Source organism: Tiliqua scincoides, chromosome 2 (assembly GCF_035046505.1).
Source record: "Tiliqua scincoides isolate rTilSci1 chromosome 2, rTilSci1.hap2, whole genome shotgun sequence".
Classification (NCBI taxonomy): domain Eukaryota; kingdom Metazoa; phylum Chordata; class Lepidosauria; order Squamata; family Scincidae; genus Tiliqua; species Tiliqua scincoides.
Window position 1 is genome coordinate 29,426,548 of NC_089822.1, and position 16,467 is coordinate 29,443,014.

The 16,467-nt window shown below is 39.9% G+C and overlaps 1 protein-coding gene across 2 annotated transcripts in view; it reads right to left on the minus strand.

Moving 5' to 3' along the window:
• Window positions 1-16,467, minus strand: part of JMY (junction mediating and regulatory protein, p53 cofactor) — a 53,616-nt gene that overhangs the window by 13,396 nt on the left and 23,753 nt on the right. For both annotated transcript variants that reach the window (XM_066616322.1, XM_066616321.1), the window contains exons 2-6: window positions 15,132-15,305; window positions 8,660-8,810; window positions 5,971-6,140; window positions 3,729-3,894; window positions 2,417-2,604 (exon numbers count right to left, since the gene is read on the minus strand). In XM_066616322.1, coding sequence (XP_066472419.1) covers window positions 2,417-2,604; window positions 3,729-3,894; window positions 5,971-6,140; window positions 8,660-8,810; window positions 15,132-15,305 — 849 coding nt within the window. The remainder of the gene's footprint in view (window positions 1-2,416; window positions 2,605-3,728; window positions 3,895-5,970; window positions 6,141-8,659; window positions 8,811-15,131; window positions 15,306-16,467) is intronic.

Genomic DNA, 16,467 nt, shown 5'->3' on the forward strand with positions numbered 1-16,467 from the left:
CAAGTAGACGCAAACATGCCTTATAGCACGTTTGTAACACTCTAAGCCAGCACCACTATAGGATTACGCCGTAAATGAGTTACTCACAGCACAATCCTAACTAACTTCTGCTGTATCCCAAAGAGGTGTTTTGGCCAGCTGGAGGTCTCTTCTGAGTAAGGGGACATTTGTTCCCTTGCCCTGGGGTAATTTGCCAGCATAAATTAGGTTCTGCTACTAATTAAACAAGCACATTCTTCCAAAAACATCTAAATCAAACAAGTGTAAAATGAGAGGTGAATGTATAAGGAACTGTGTAGTTTAAATATGTTTCATAAAAAATAATAAAATATTGTACAGGATATATTGTTTTGAAATCAAATGGAAAACACTGGTAAAAGATAAGGGTTTTCAAAATTATTGCTCTCTGCTTGTTTGCTTCTTGTACAAGCACAATCAGAAAAATCATGAATAACCCAAATGGGAGCTACCACAAAATGAAAACTCAGCAGAAAATTCCAAAATGTATACATTATTCCCTTCTGTACAATCCCTGGGAATACAGAGATACCATACAAGTGCAGTTCAAGTACCATTCCCATCAACACCACTTTGACTGCAGTTTGAGTACTGTATTCTCTTTAGATACCTTAATGATAAAACAGAAGGAAAGTCATATTGATGACCACTGCCTAGAATGTGAGACATTTGAGAAAGGGAGAAAGGAACTAGATAGGTTTTACTTCCAGGGAAAAATAAAAGGGAACACAAACAATTGAACACTGAAGAAGTCGCTCCAAAAACAATAGTGTGAAACTTCGACCTCTACTGTAAGTGGATACATTTCAATGGGATTCTGTTGCAAGAAAGTAGATTTCAACAAGCACAGAACTGAGAGCAATTGGGCAAACAACTGTGTGGCTTGAAAACGATAGAATTTCTTCATCTGGGAGTTACTTTTTGTTTAAACTAGGTGTTACTCTAGAGCCTTGACCAGATATCTTTTCTTTCAAGATGTCAAAGAGTTCATATAAAGAGTAGTTTAATTTTTGCTTCTTCCATTACTATAAATTTAAAATTTAAATGCAAACCTAAATATCTTCTTGTACATATTTCAAATCAAAATATTAACAAAAATAAAGGGCTGAAGTCAGCATTAAGATAGTCTGCAAAAATACTGTGAGCATTCTCAGACCTACACTCATCTCTCCCCTCATCAGCTCCACATTTCTTGAATGTACTTATTACCTAGGCCAGTGGTTCCCAAACCGCAGGTCAGGACCTACCGGTTGCAACTTGGTTTTTGGTGGGTCATGAAATTGATAAGGAAAATGGATTGAGCCCTATGGAAAGAGAAACTGAGCCAACTATGTGTGTTTACTCACAAGTAAACATGCCTCTGCTCTTATCAAAGGCCAGGTGAAGGGGAATATAAGGCCACTATAAATGTCCTGATCCAATGACCGCAAAGATCAACAAATGTTCCAGAAGATGATGTGTGTCCCCCAATAGTTAAAAAGATAGAGGTAGAAGCTTGAGCAGCTGGTAAAATAAAACTTTAAGGGTGCAATCCTAACCAACTTTCCAGCACTGGCATAGCTGTGCCAGGGGGGATGTGCTGCATCCTGAAGTTAGGGGGCAGTCATGGAGAACTTCAAGGTAAGACAATGTTTGTTCCCTTACCTTGGAGTTGCATTGCCCTTACCTCAGTGCTGGAAAGTTGGTTAGGATTACGCCCTAAGTCTCATAAAGCTTTCCATAGGGCTACCTTTTAAGAGTGATCAGAAACTAAAGCTGGTCCAAAATGCAACAGCCAGATTCTTGTCTGGGAATGGCCAAAGTAGCCAAATTTCACTGGCCTTAAAAGAGCCATACATATTACTGGTTCTCAATCACAACTGAGAGCACTGGTTTTGACATTTCAATGTCTAACTGACCTAGTTCTGGCCTTCTGTATGTACACCCTCATATTTTAAATTAATCCTAGGAGTGCTCCCACTGTTGGGGATACATCAGGTAGTTTATTAGATCCATGGTTTTCTTGAACTGGTGCCAACCTGAATTTGGACATCCTTGCCAAAAAAAACTCTCAGACAATTTTTTAAATACTTGCAGAATCTACTGAGAACAATCTTATTCTGAAGGACATATGCCCATCAGAAGTTATTGTTTTTAATTTTGAATGACTATAGAAAGTTCTTGCCCTATTCATACTGCTACTATTAGAGTGTGCTCGCTGCTCTGAATGTAGTCACTGCCTAGATGAGAGACCACCTAGGAACTCTATCTAGACCACTTTGAATTCTACAGAAGGAAGGTGGGGAAGCCTGAAATAAAGAGGTGCTTTATATTTTTATATTACAACACTGTTAGCTTTCTCAAGAACTCTTTGGTGAGAGATGGTCTATAAATCTGAGGAACAAAAGAACTGCTTTACCTTTTTATTTCTGAGGTAGGCTTTCTTGGCTGAAATGCGCCCACGCCTTGCTTCTAGCTGGCGAACTTTCTGCTGTAATTTCTGTAATTCTTCTCTTTGCAAGTGTATAGATGTTGCCATATCTTCTTTTTCAAGCATGGCTTCCATACTTTCATAAGTATCATAATATACTACTTCATCTCTTTTCTCTGTTAGAAAATATTAACTATTTTAATAATTTTCAACATGTACACACTTGAGCACTACAATCTGAAGCAGCCTTCAGTTGGGATAAAAAGACTGACATTTCAACAAGCCATTTAATGATATCAGAAGGATAATCACAGAATTAGAAGAGGTTGGAGTGTTAAGCTAAACCTTTCTCTCACTTAGGAAAAGAACACTAATATTAACATGAATTCAGTACCATATAAGGTTCCAATTGTAGTGTGTGACTAGAGCAAAAAAACCAAAGCATATAAAGCAAGCAACAACGCAGGTGCCTGACTCCAAGGTTACAAATGAATTTCTTTCAACTATGGGGATCATGTGGAAGAAAATGGAGTCTCTTCATTGAACTTTTCTTAGCTCTCAAGCATGATTCACCTCATCCAGCATTTTGCATCTAGCTGTGGCCATCCCTTATGTCTCAGAGGACAGGCAGCCCAATCCCGAGCTGCCCAGCACGTGGGGCTGCTGTGGCACAGAAAATGGCTGCTGCTGCATCCAGCACACCTCAGGCAACCACCACCACCTCCTCAGAAGAGGGGATTTTTGTCCTCTTCTCCCAGGTAAAGCGAGTAGCCCCACAATGGGACTACTCAATTCTACAACAACTCAAGGGTCAGTGCAGAATCAAGAGCTTCTGTGCGGGGTGAGCAGCCCGACACAGAGGCTCAGGATCTGGTGGAGCAAAGCTCCACCGGTCCCACCTCCCTCCCTTCCCCTCCCCTGGCAGGCCTCCTCCCTGCCCTCTTCTCCTAGAATGCCTCCTCCCCACCTTCCCCCACCTACCTCTCTGCTTCCCAGAAGTCCACGTGACCGCTGAGTGGAGGAGCTCTGATGCTCCATCAACACAAGCCCAGCGGTGGACTAGCACTGGTGCTCCACAAGCGCTAGGGCCTACAAACGCGCTTTATGGCATATTTGTGACAGTGCGCGCCAGCAGTTAGCCAGCGCACGCTGCATAGGAGTTGGCCCCAAGAAATAAACGATTAAGACTGCCCCTAGACCTGGAATGGGAAATTTGCATATCTAAAATAATCTCAATAGCCATGTTGTATTACAGCAGCAATGTATAAATATAGCTCTAAAATGAATACTGAAATATCACCTGAAATAAGTCTTTTTATGCTCTCAAGTTGTGCTGTCAGTAGCAGTTCTTCACACTTCAAGATTTCAAACTGCACTTCATACAACTGAAGTTGCAGATCATAATAATCAGCTTCTAGATGGTCCAAATGGGCTATCGCTTCTGTGCCACCTTGTAAGCTCTGCATCTGAAAAGGGTCCATATGAATATATTCATTTTTACAACAAAACCAGGTTCATAACATAAGTGTGACTAACAAATACCAGCCTTGTCAAAAGATAATGCAAAGCATCCTATCAAGAGGCAGGAAATCATTTACAGGTTCTATAAACTTAAATGGAAGTGGATTGCAACTTCATAAACATACCTCAACTTCATGCACATCAGTAATGTGCCAAACTGCACATAATGTTAAATTTGCCAGCATAGCTGCAGCTTTGATTGGTGTTTAAATATTAGCCACTGGGGAGTCAAATCAGATTAGGACCACAGCATGCAGGGAGGGGTCTTAACCCTTTGCCCCACTGCACTCCCAATCTGGATGGCATGTACACACTTCCAGGCCTTGGGAGAGAATCTGCTGCAAATAGCAGGAGTGGGAGGAACTGGACTGAGGCTGCAGAGGCAGCCAATCCTCCAGAACAACCACACTAATCCTGCCTACTCCCTGCAGCTAGCATTTTTTTAAAGACAGAAAGACTGATGCATTTAACATTGCATGTAATTTGGTCCTTGGGGCAACTTTCTTCACCACAAGAAGAAAAATGTTTAAATGCAAGCCTTGCAACAAACCTTCAATTTCAGCATGACAAATACTGCACCTTCAAAAAGGAACGTTTATACAAAGTCAATCTGCTCTTTCCCTTGCGGAACATACAGAGGCAGGATGCTGGTAAGTCAAACATTTGAAACCTCTCTCGTTAAATATTTAGTTATTCTCATTGTCTTGAAAATGCTGAATGCAGTCAACCAGGCACTACTTCGTTCAGAGAGATTATTAATTTGGCAGCTACTTGGAGTCACTGAGCTTAAAAATGGGTGATTAAATAGTCCCCAACCTACTTGATTATCATCCATGGCCATCTCAGTTTTGATACTGAGAACACCTGCAAGAAGCTCTCTCCTTCTCATAAGTTGTGTGCATCGTTACAAAAATCTGAACTAGGCAACCGGGTAGCCCAATCCATCACAACTCCCCGTGCGGCACTGTACCAAGCATTTGGGTAGTGATTTCTTCATAGCTCCATCACAGCGCACAGCCAGGAGCAGCTCCACAGCATTGCTGCTGCTTCATTTTTTGATCAGTCATTTTTTGTTGGCATGATAATTTTTTTAAAATGACTTTTCATAGTAACAATGGTTTCATCATGTAGCTGATCAGAAATGGTGTGCTTGTATTCACTGATGTCATCATACAGTCAAATCTGACTAACTACATGAAAACGTAGAAAGAGAGGGCTGATTTTTAAACAACAGAAAAGGAACCAAAGCTGCAGCTAACTGGGGAAGAGAACAACAAGCAGCCTAGAAAGGTCAGCTTCTAGGAACCTGAGGGAAACATTCTGGGTCCCTTTTTCAAGTTAAAAATTTTCACACTGAACATTCAGCTCAGCCCTGAACGTAACATCCAAACATGCCATTCTAGGTATCCAAGCTATTTTACATATTTAGAGAACTGCAAAGAGCACTCACTGATTTAGTGATTCTGGTCATCATCACAGTGACAACGTCTGGCAGCTAAGCTACAAAATAAAATTTGATCTGCACACAAAAAAAAGTTCATTGTTCATCTCACACAATAAATACTCATCTTTCATATATTTTTTACACAAGGGCTTAAAAGAAGAGACCAAAACCTTACTGTTGTCTTTTAAATGGCTGTTACAAAGACTGCCAGAGAAAAACAGCTGAATGTCTTTGGTATCAAGTAAAGTGGTGGTCTTTCTTTGCATCAAAAGTTTGCATCAGGGAATTAGAACCTATGGTCTACTACTCAGCCGAAAAAGAATAGTCTGTAAGCCAAGTAATCAAATATATGCTAGTAAAACAAATGCTGAATACCTATAAGATAAGAAAATGGATTTGGGGAATGTTTCCATGACCAGTCTCCAGAACATGAGTTTTCAGATTATTTTTCTTTACCAACACTTTTTATTCTACCTTAATAATAAGATGCCTGAGATTTAGTAAGGACCAATTCAGGTGAACAAGTGTGCATGATGAAATTGTTAATAAAAATAACTGAATTTTTCTAAGAAACTACCTCTTCTCTCAATGCATGTTTCTTCTGCTCCAAACAAATTTCTTTTGCTCTCATCAGCTGCAGAGTCTCCTTAGAAACAGCATACTGAAGCTTTTCCATCCGTTCTACTGCTGCTGCCCAGGCTGCCTTACCAAACTTTTTCTGATCTGCTCGCATACGATCATACACAGCTGTGAAAAACAAACACATGCTCTCACATATGTTTTTATTAAGAAATGTAAGCATATCGAACAGAGTGATCCTATACATGTTTACTCAGAAGCACACCCCACTGTTTAATGGATCTTACTCCAAGGTAAGTGTGCATAGGATTTGCGGCCTTAGACCGAACAATCATTCATAAAGTTTTTCTGTTAGTCTGTCGTGAGTAAATGTACAGCCTCCCACCTAATGCATGGAAAAGAATCATATAAGCTTAAGGTTCAACAAATTTCCTAAAATAGTATTAGAGCCAAGAAATCCATTTAATATTTTTTGTTTAGTGACAGATCTTGAGAACAGCAAGTATGCACTTTACAAAAGTTTAACCTGTAAATTGGATTCAAGAGTTATTTTTGTATAAATCATTCTACAAACACCAATTCATGGGAGCAGTTTGTAATTTAACACTATCTTACAAGTTTACAAAATTTCCATTCATTTTGTTGGATGCCTCTAGCAGCAGTAACAACTTCACTACCACTCAGCACTAACTCCATTAATGTCATTCAGTCATGTCCTTCCAGTTTACAAGTACCTACTTTTAATCACAAACCACATATTTGTTTGGTTTTTAAGCTAAGCGTGTTCTTCATACACTTAGTATACACTACAAACCTGGGAAAGTCTTGAGTAATTTGCAGGTCATGGCCCTAAGAAGGAGACGGTCAGACTACGCATGCATAGAGGGTGCACATGGGTCTCCCATTCTGAGTACTGACTGGTGCACATTTTGCACACATTTTACAGAAGTCAGATTTTGCAAAATATAACAAAGACAGAGGATTTTGCTAGGCATGAACGATCCTCTTCCCATAAAGCAGTGATTTTCAACCTTTTTTCATCTCATGGCACACTGGCAAGGCACTAAAATGGTAAAGGCACACGATCAGTTTGGTTTTTTTTTACAACTGACAAGGCACACTGTCCTGCCAATGGGGGGCTCACATCCCCCTAAGGCCCTAACCAATAAATGACCCTCTCCCAAATTCCTACAGCTCACTTGGGGATCATTCGTAGCACACCAGTGTGCCACAGCACAGTGGCTGAAAATGGCTGCCCTAAAGGAATGAATCACTTTTCAAAATTTAAAGGTAGTGTAAATAGGAGAAATGTGTAGGAACCACACATTTTTTTTTTTAAAAAAAAAGCTTTTTGAACAGCATCCGTTGTCTGGAACCAACAATTTCTTATTTAGTATCAGTACAGACAGGCCCTAGTATCCACAGATCTGGTATGGGGGGGGGATCTGGAACAGAACCCCTGTGAATACTGGGGCATGCCTGTACTGTATTCACGGTACTGTATTTGTACTGTCAACAAATAAATCTGAAGTAGATCTATGAAATCAAGATTCCACTTAGATGGTAATGAACTCACTGAGTGGTAGTATCTCACAGTTTTCGTGTCTTTTATGCAAAATGAGAAGTGTCCCACCTTACAGGGTAGTTTTGATGATAAATGACAAACTGAATAAAAATTCACATAACAGTGCTATAGAAATGAATGATATTTCTAATAATGCTGCCTGCAACCAGCATCGCCTTTTCTCATTTATTATTTCAAAGCAAACTGGTGATATCACAATAAAAATTTCAAGTGGGTTTAGGGGACTATAGTAATTCACAGAAAGTGCCATATTTTTTCGCTCCATAAGACGCACTTTTTCCCCCTAAAAAAGTGGGGGGGAAGTGTGTGCATCTTATGGAGCGAATACTGCAAAAAAGAGTGCACGTTGGGGACCTTAATGAAGGGGGGATCTTCATGCCAGTTTATGATCCCATTCACCCTAATAAAGGGAGGGATCTTCATGCTGCTTTATGATCCCATTCACCCTAATAAAGGGGGGGATCTTCATGCCAGTTTATGATCCCATTCACCCTAATAAAGGGAGGGATCTTCATGCCAGTTTATGATCCCATTCACCCTAAGAAGGGGGGGATCTTCATGCCAGTTTATGCTCACATTCAAAAAATGTCATTCAAAAAATGTGGCATTAGCAATGCCTTAGATGGAAGTGAAGACAGTATCTTATATGAAGACAGCGAAGAAAGTGATGTCAGTGATTGTGAGCAAATGAGCTTCATAAATTCTGACTCTAGCGATGATGAGTTCTTGGGGTTTCCAGAAAACTCAAACTCCAGAAAGTACTCAAACCTTTAAGTCTCTCCATTTGTTAATGACAGTGATAATGGTTCTTAATGCCACTGTTGACTGCTGTTCACTTTACATGGTTCAAATGTTATTCTGTTATAGTTTATTAAATATTTTATTACACTATTTGGTTCAGAATATTTTTTTTTCCTGTTTTCCTCCTCTAAAAAATAGGTGCGTCTTATGGTCAGGTGTGTCTTATGGAGCGAAAAATACGGCACTCACATTGATTTGACCATAAGAAGGTGTGGTTTCAGGACCCAGGATCATGTAGATAAGCCTTCTGATTTTAAAAATATTTTATTTTTAGAAAGATAAAATAGTAGAAGCCCATTACCTTTCTGTGCTTTAGCTGTTATTTCAAAATACTTCACAGTAAGATCTTGAATGGAAAGCACAGCCATGTGTGCTTTCCTCTGCCAGTCTGTATCTTCTTTTTGGAGACTCTCAATTCTTCTGGGTCCCAGGTAATCATTCTCTATAGAAATCTGAAAACAGACCAATCCATGACATTTACTAAGTATAACGTACAGAAACATTCTGTACAATGGTGTAACTGATGTACAGAAACTTTCAAAGAAGCTGCTCAAGCACAAAAATGACGCTCTTCACGTATTCTACTTCAACTAATGGTCAAATTTAACAAGTAGTCTTACAAAACTCTCCATTTAGCAAATATTAGTCTTTCCGCAACAAGTAAAACACACACAGAGAGAGAGAGAGAGAGAGAGAGAGAGAGAGAGAGAGAGAGAGAGAATATGAATGGATATAAAAATCATGAGCTTGTTAAAAAATGGACAAAGTCTATAAATTGGAGACTGTATGCTTTCCTGAATTATATGAAACTAACACATGGAGAGAAAATTCAGAATAAAAGTTGTGAGATTTTACTTGGTGACCTGGTTTTGGAAACAATTTCAACCCCTAAACTAGGGTTGAGCTTTTAGACTACTAACCTAAGCAGACTGCAATTGCTTTGCAAATTATGTGATAAAATGCTAAGCTAAAAAAGCACCATACTATTAGCACTTTCTTATAAATTGGTCCAGGTATAGAAAGGGTTTGTTTTTTTCCCCTAAAAATGCCTTTAAATCCTCCAGTTCATTACCATCTAAGTAACATGTGCCCAGGCACAGCAACTTCATTCACACTTTTTCACTAGCACCTTTCCTACTAATGCAGGAATCTCATAGACCAGTGGGTCCCAATTTTAGCAACCTTTTCAAAATAACACTCTATCGGGACCTACCTAGGTTTACGAGACTTTTTTAAAGATCTAGAAAGAAATAATATTTTTATTTACAAGTAATAATAATCTCCCTATATTTACACAAGTTTGCAAACTGTAAGAGCTGAGTTTCTTGCAACCTGCAGGGCAATCTGCAGCTGTCTAAATTTTGAATAGCTTTAGGACTTGAGGCAATTAGTTATCTGATCTTCCCATTTCCCAGTGTTTTCACCAGAGGCTCTGCTTGGGACTTGGCAACCCACCAAAAATCTGGTCCCAACCAATCCGTGGGTCCCAACCCACAGTTTGGGAACCGCTGAGCTAGATGTTAAGTATATAGGTAAAATCAAGATCCATCTAGCATTCCAAAAACTCAAAACAAAAGGTAAAAACACACTTCTAAGAAGAAACCATTCGCTAATGTCTCTCAGGATTCATCTAGACAGAAGAATTTTTACAAAGAAATAACTTAAATGAAGTCTAGCAATTTGTGACCCTTTAGTCCTTCCAGAGTGATGTGAACCACCTACTGGGAGATTACAAAAATGACAAGACTGTTCAACATAGTAGCTATTTATTAAACAACAGACACACTCATAACATGCAAGAACGTCTCTGGCTAGGACTCTACAGAAGCTGTCCTGCTATATATTAGGCTTTCCAGCGTTCCAAAGCAAATAACTAAACTCCTCTAAGCTTAGGTACTTGACCTGAATCATAAACAAATTATTGTACATACACAAAATATTCATATTTAAATTAAAGGTATAATTTGTCTTCTCTCCCTTTCCCCATGCCTCCAGTGCTTCCGCTGACTGGCCTACAGGGATTTACAAAATACCAAATTAAGAAAGTTCCTTGGCAACATACACTTTGGGCACAATCCTAACCCACTTTCCAGCACCGACATAAGGGTAATGCAGCTTCGAGGTAAGGAAACAAACATTGTCATACCTTGAGGAGGCCTCCGTAACTGCCCCCCAACTGCAGGATGCAGCACATGCCCCACTGGCACAGCTAGGCCAGTGCTGGAAAGGTGGTTAGGATTGCGCCCTTTGTTATATACAATTATACCAATACTCGCCTAGCCACAAATCTTTATTAACTCGTCAGGGAGCCTACAAGTTGAACTATACTCTTATAGAGTAAGGAGCACAGTCAAATGAAACACTGCAAAGTTGAAAAATATAGTATTTCAGCTACACCAACTTCAATCTTGTTCTTATCTTTGCATTAAGCCATTTCTGCCCAACATTGCATATACACAAACTGGGATCAAATGTGTACACCTGTGGGCTGGGCAGAAATGGATTAAAAGAAGTTTATTTACCATGGAAAGGGCAATGCCAGAAAAATGTTAATCTTGGCTGAGAAAACCTGATTGGCTTATTGACAACATACTATTGTTAGTTACAGAAACATTAAAAAAAACACTGTACAGTATTGTTCATATCACTTATCACTTTATACATGGAATATAGATGGTCATGACTTTCCTGAAAATTAACACATGGCATCTAAAATAGATTCTAGATTCCTACCTGATTCTACAATTTCAGATATTAATCTAAAGAAAAAGGCAGCTGCTCTCAAAGAGCTGTTGAAAAATACTCCACAAGTAGGCAGTCACATTTGCCAAAGATTCAAAACCTAGACATAGTCTTCAAAAACTTTAATCAGAAAGAATATTCTGCTTTTATCATAGCATTTGACCCCTGCATCTGATTGTAGACTGTTTACCCCCACCATTTTTTCATCAGTCCCTGATATCCAAGTTTTACTGATACTAATGACCATGGCATCTTTCTGGATCACTTATGCTGCCATGGTGGTTCCACTTCTATCAGGAGTGTGGAGGGAAGGTGCAGTTTGATGCAGTTTTGGCCTGATTGCCTAAATGAAACAAAATCCTGAGAGTGTTCCTTCTCAGAAGGAAGTTGCTTTGAAGGGACAAAAGGAACATATATGAACATACAGAATTTTCAGGTTAGTAAATTTTTTTGTCATACTTTCTTCAAGACTGCTATCTTCTCTAGTCTGTTTTTGAAGCGACAGACTATTTGAATGCTCATGTTTGAGTAAATACGTAGTTGTTACTTAGTGGTGTAATCAGATGTAAATGATGTGATGGAAAAGAATGACTGAGATAAGAGGAATTTCCTTTCACAATGTCATTTTTAGTACTGCATGTCAGTGTGTGCTGTGAGCAGAATGGTAAGCTAACTGCATCAACTTACTTTGTTTAGAAGAATCTATTCTCAACACGTAGAATTCTAACGACTATTCACCAACACCACAGTCACATCCTTCTACATTTTCAGATTCTTCTGCTAATGCCAGGGACAGCATTCCATGTATATAACATCATGTATGTCACATAGCTTAGGACATTGCCTGTAGTTTAAGCCATTTCTGCCCAACACTGCATATATACAACAGGGACCAAATGTGCACACCTGTGGGCTGGGCAAAAATGGGTTAAAAAACATTTCCACCATCCAGGAACCATAATAGGTCAGTCAGATAGGAGGACCAGCAAGTTACAGCAAGGAGTAATTCATGAAAAAAAATTGCTTGGTTTGCAAATGCAAAAACATTTTCTTATTTTGAATCTTCGTGAACAAATACTTCATTAACATGCTCCAATCATTCCAAGCAGGATACAATCAACCAAGCAGAACAGATGTCACAGGAAAATTACTGGAAAAAGTTAAACTGAGCAATGTGCAAAAAGTCTAGTGGGGAAACTGTTAGTCTGAATCTTGATGGCTGCAGCAATGTCCACAATGATCCCACTATATCTGCTTGTGTGGCAGCAGAACAAATGACTGCATTCCTTACAGAAACAACAGATACATCAGAAAATGCAGACACAGAAGAATACTTATAAGAAATGGCAGTAAAAGCTATAAAAGCTTTGGGCCTATATAAAAGCTGTGGGCCCAATCCTATCCAATTTTCCAGCACCAGTGTAGCCACAATGTAGCCCCAAGGTAAGGCAGCAAATGTTCTCATTCCTTAAGAAGGGCTCTGTGATTGCCTCTCCACCACAGGACGTAGTGCCCCATTGGCACGGCTGCATCAGCACTGCAAAATTGGATCGAATTGGGCCCTATGTCAAAATATATCTAGTAGGTAGATTAGTCACAAAAAATACAGCCAATGTAATCAAGATGAAAAGAAATCTAAAAGGAAATGAAGAGAATCTCAAACTAATAACATAGCCGTAGTGTTCATTTGATGCACCTCTTAGCCAAAGACTTCAGTGCCCCAGAAAGAGACTAATGCTGATGAAATTGAAAAATACTTCCATAACAACCACTTTGCAGAGTGCCTCTGAAGAACATGGGAGGAATCAAGACAATGAGATTGATCTTGGCAGTAGACGGTTTTGAGCACCATATCAAGAATTGGTCTAGTCTGAGATAGTTAAATTTCCAAGTACTGTATTTTTTAAAAAAATACTAGTGGAACAAGATCTACCCTCAGCTCAGTTTCTTGCAAATCTTCTCAATACTCAGTACCAGAGCGTGGGCCCAATCCTATCCAACTTTCCAGCACCGGCGCTGCCATAATACAGCTCCAAGATAAGGGAACAAATTTTCCCTTACCTTGAGGAGGCCTCTGTGACTGTCTCTCCACCACAGGATTCAGTGCATGCCCCATTGGCACGGCTACACCAGCACTGGAAAATTGGATAGGATTGGGCCCTCAGTCCTTAACTGCTGAAGAAAAGGAGTTGATGACACGGGCATCCTTAAATCATCCCTCCATAAGGCCTATTATAATCTATTTCAAAGTCAAGCGTGAACTATCCAAGAAATATATGTTTGTTGATGAAGTCTTAAAGAACGTTATACCAGTGAACTGGTGGAAGTCACTTATGTACTTAATTCAGAGACTGCTGAAGTGGCAATCTAGTTTTTAACAGTAGTAGCTTCTGGCAGTATAGAAAGTATTTTCTTTGCACTAGTTTACTCTCAAATGTAATTGCTTGGGATCTAAGAAAGCTAGAAAGATTATTTTTCTTTTTCAGATTATGAACAAACAGGAAAAGGATGAAGACTATTGAGTTGGTTAGAACATAAGAACAGGATCAGGCCATAGGCCCATCTAGTCCAGCTTCCTGTATCTCACAGCGGTCCACCAAATGCCCCAGGGAGCACACCAGATAACAAGAGACTTGTATCCAGGTGCCCTCCCTTGCATCTGGCATTCTGACATAGCCCATTTCTAAAATCAGGAGGTTGTACATACACATTATGGCTTGTAACCCCTAATGGATTTTTCCTCCAGAAACTTGTCCAATCCCCTTTTAAAGGCATCCAGGCCAGAGTTATGTAAACCAACATTTTAAGTTTGTCATGCTAGATTTAATTTAGCTAAAAATAAGCTTAATTTTAAAGTATCTGAAAAAATGTAAATTTTTAATTAGGTTTTTAAACATTCAAAAGCCACATATGCTTGATAAATATTATGTATATTTAGTGTTGAAAATATAAAAATCAAAAATACGTAAACATTGTTTTAATTAAATAATGGCCCAATCCTATTGGATCCCAATGCCAGTGGAATGCGCTCTGCTGGTGACAACTGCTGCAACACACCCATAAAGCTTGCTTCAGCAGGGTGCTGTGTAGGTGCCCTACCTGAGCCCCAGCAGGAAGGATGGAGCCCTCCTGCACATGTTGGGAGATTGGTGGCCATCCATCAGAGCCGGTAAGCCAATGGGGGAGGGAGGAGGTGTTGTGAGGGTGGAACAGGGATGGGGAGGGAGTGAAATTAAGAAGGGAGGAGGTGGAATGGGGGAGGGGAGGCTACAGGAAGGGGTGGATCTAGCGGCGATGGTGTGTGCTGGAACCTATCCCCTCCAGCAGCAGCTTCCCAGCCCCCTTTCTCTTATCAGACTTGCACCAGCAAAATCACTGGCAGAAAACTGAGACCACCCACTGCAGAGCCAGAGTCTTCTGAAGGAATAAGCCCTCTGAAGCCCCCTGATCTCCCACACAAACCCCCACACGCTAGATACTGCATGCTCATTTTTGGCTCAGTTGCACAAGTGGGGAGGAGGAAGGACACGATTGGGCTATACAATAATTTTAATGTCTGGTGGTGGTGGTCGATTGTCCAACAGGTTAAGCTAAGGAAGTCTTCCAAATATTCATGGTTAACATGATAAATTGAGGATTGTTCACTTTCAAACTCTTTGCAAATATCTGCTTCAATCAGCTTTGATAACTAAAATGATCATTCATTTTCTGATTTAATTTCAAAACAAATATGAACATTTTTGAAAATAAATAGCTGTTCAAAATGGACAGTATGGGGCTTCTAAAAATGAAACCTGTAACTCTGATGAGAAAAATATGTATTAAGATTATTAGCAAGCAAGAATGTGCTGTTAAAAGAAAAATCACATGACTAAATTGAGTCCAGTTGGATCAGTTAAATCTGATTTAAATCAAATCTACCTGGAACATAACTGTCACAAGCTTATTTTAAAAGTGTCACAAAAGATAAGAACAGATGATATATTATCATAAAAGATTAGACTAAGCTTTGTATACTGATAGATTTGTACTTTTATTTGCTGTCTTCTGAGCATTGCAAGCTCCCTCATATCACGGAAAGGTTGCAGCAAGTATTGATAAAGTTCTGTGGTGGCTTCAGCAAGACCACTATATGCTTCATCTTCCATTTGATATAATTCAAGCAGCTCTACCATACTTTCTGTATTCTTGTGTTTTTCCAGGAGCTGTGGAAAAAAAAGAAAAGCAATATATTACAACATGTTCAAAGCTTCCTATTGTCAATGTGAAATTAGATACAGTGATTGACTAACAATGATTAACATTTGCAACTACAGCCAGTGATGCTATTACTTCAATGACCAATAGTAACATCACTTAAACTGCAATCCACTATTGGGGATCAATTCCTGAAATGCCAAGTACTGTCTGAGAGTGCTAAAAGAGATAGCGCTAAAGGAAACTAGGGCTGACTGGCCAAAATCCAACTCTTCCACTGCTTATCAAACCAGGATGAAGAACACTGTAATGCAACAGAGCTAAATAGGTAGCACTATTGGAGGATTTACAGTACTGCTAGTCAATATTTTTTTCTGCATAAAGAGAGAGAGATAGTATGCCTCTCTGGCTTCTTCTTTCCTTCTCACAGTTCAGTTGATGTTTCTCTCTGGGGGGCGGGGGCGGGAAGCACATATGATCCAGAATTTTCAGCTACTAACAAAAATTTCAATTTATCCTTTACAATTTCATTATCAATAGCTGCATGTGTGCAGAACCTTAACTAGGGCAGAACCAGGGCAGACACTGTGGGCTGCCTCATGTGCCTGTTCCTTCTCCCATGGAGGCTGGAAGCCACCAAAGGAGAAGGAACAGGGCTGCTTTGCATGCCCACCCCCCTCCCAGCCTCCATGGAGAAGAAATGGGCTTATGAAGAGGCCGCAGTGTGCTCCCTCTCCTCTGGAGAACCTGGAAGGGATGGCACATGTCACTACCATAGATGTGGGGCAGTGACACCGTGATGTCACTGCCCCGGGCACCAAAGCAGTCAGTTATGACTCTGTGTGTGTGTCAATCTTAACGTAACTATTGCAAACACCAAGTTGAATCCACTTTATTTATTTATTTATTGCATTTTTATACCACCCTTCCTCCAAAGAGCTCAGGGTGGTGTACACAGCTGCTCCCCCCTGTTGTCCTCACAACAACCCTGTGAGGTAGGTGAGGCTGAGAGAAAGTGACTGGCCCAAGGTCACCCAGGAAGCTTCATGGCTGAGGGGGGATTTGAACCTGGATCTTCCAGGTCTAAGTCCACCTCCCAAACCACTACACCATCCTGGCTCTTGTGAATTGTGAATGGAATGTGAATTGTGAATGGAAGCAAAATAGACC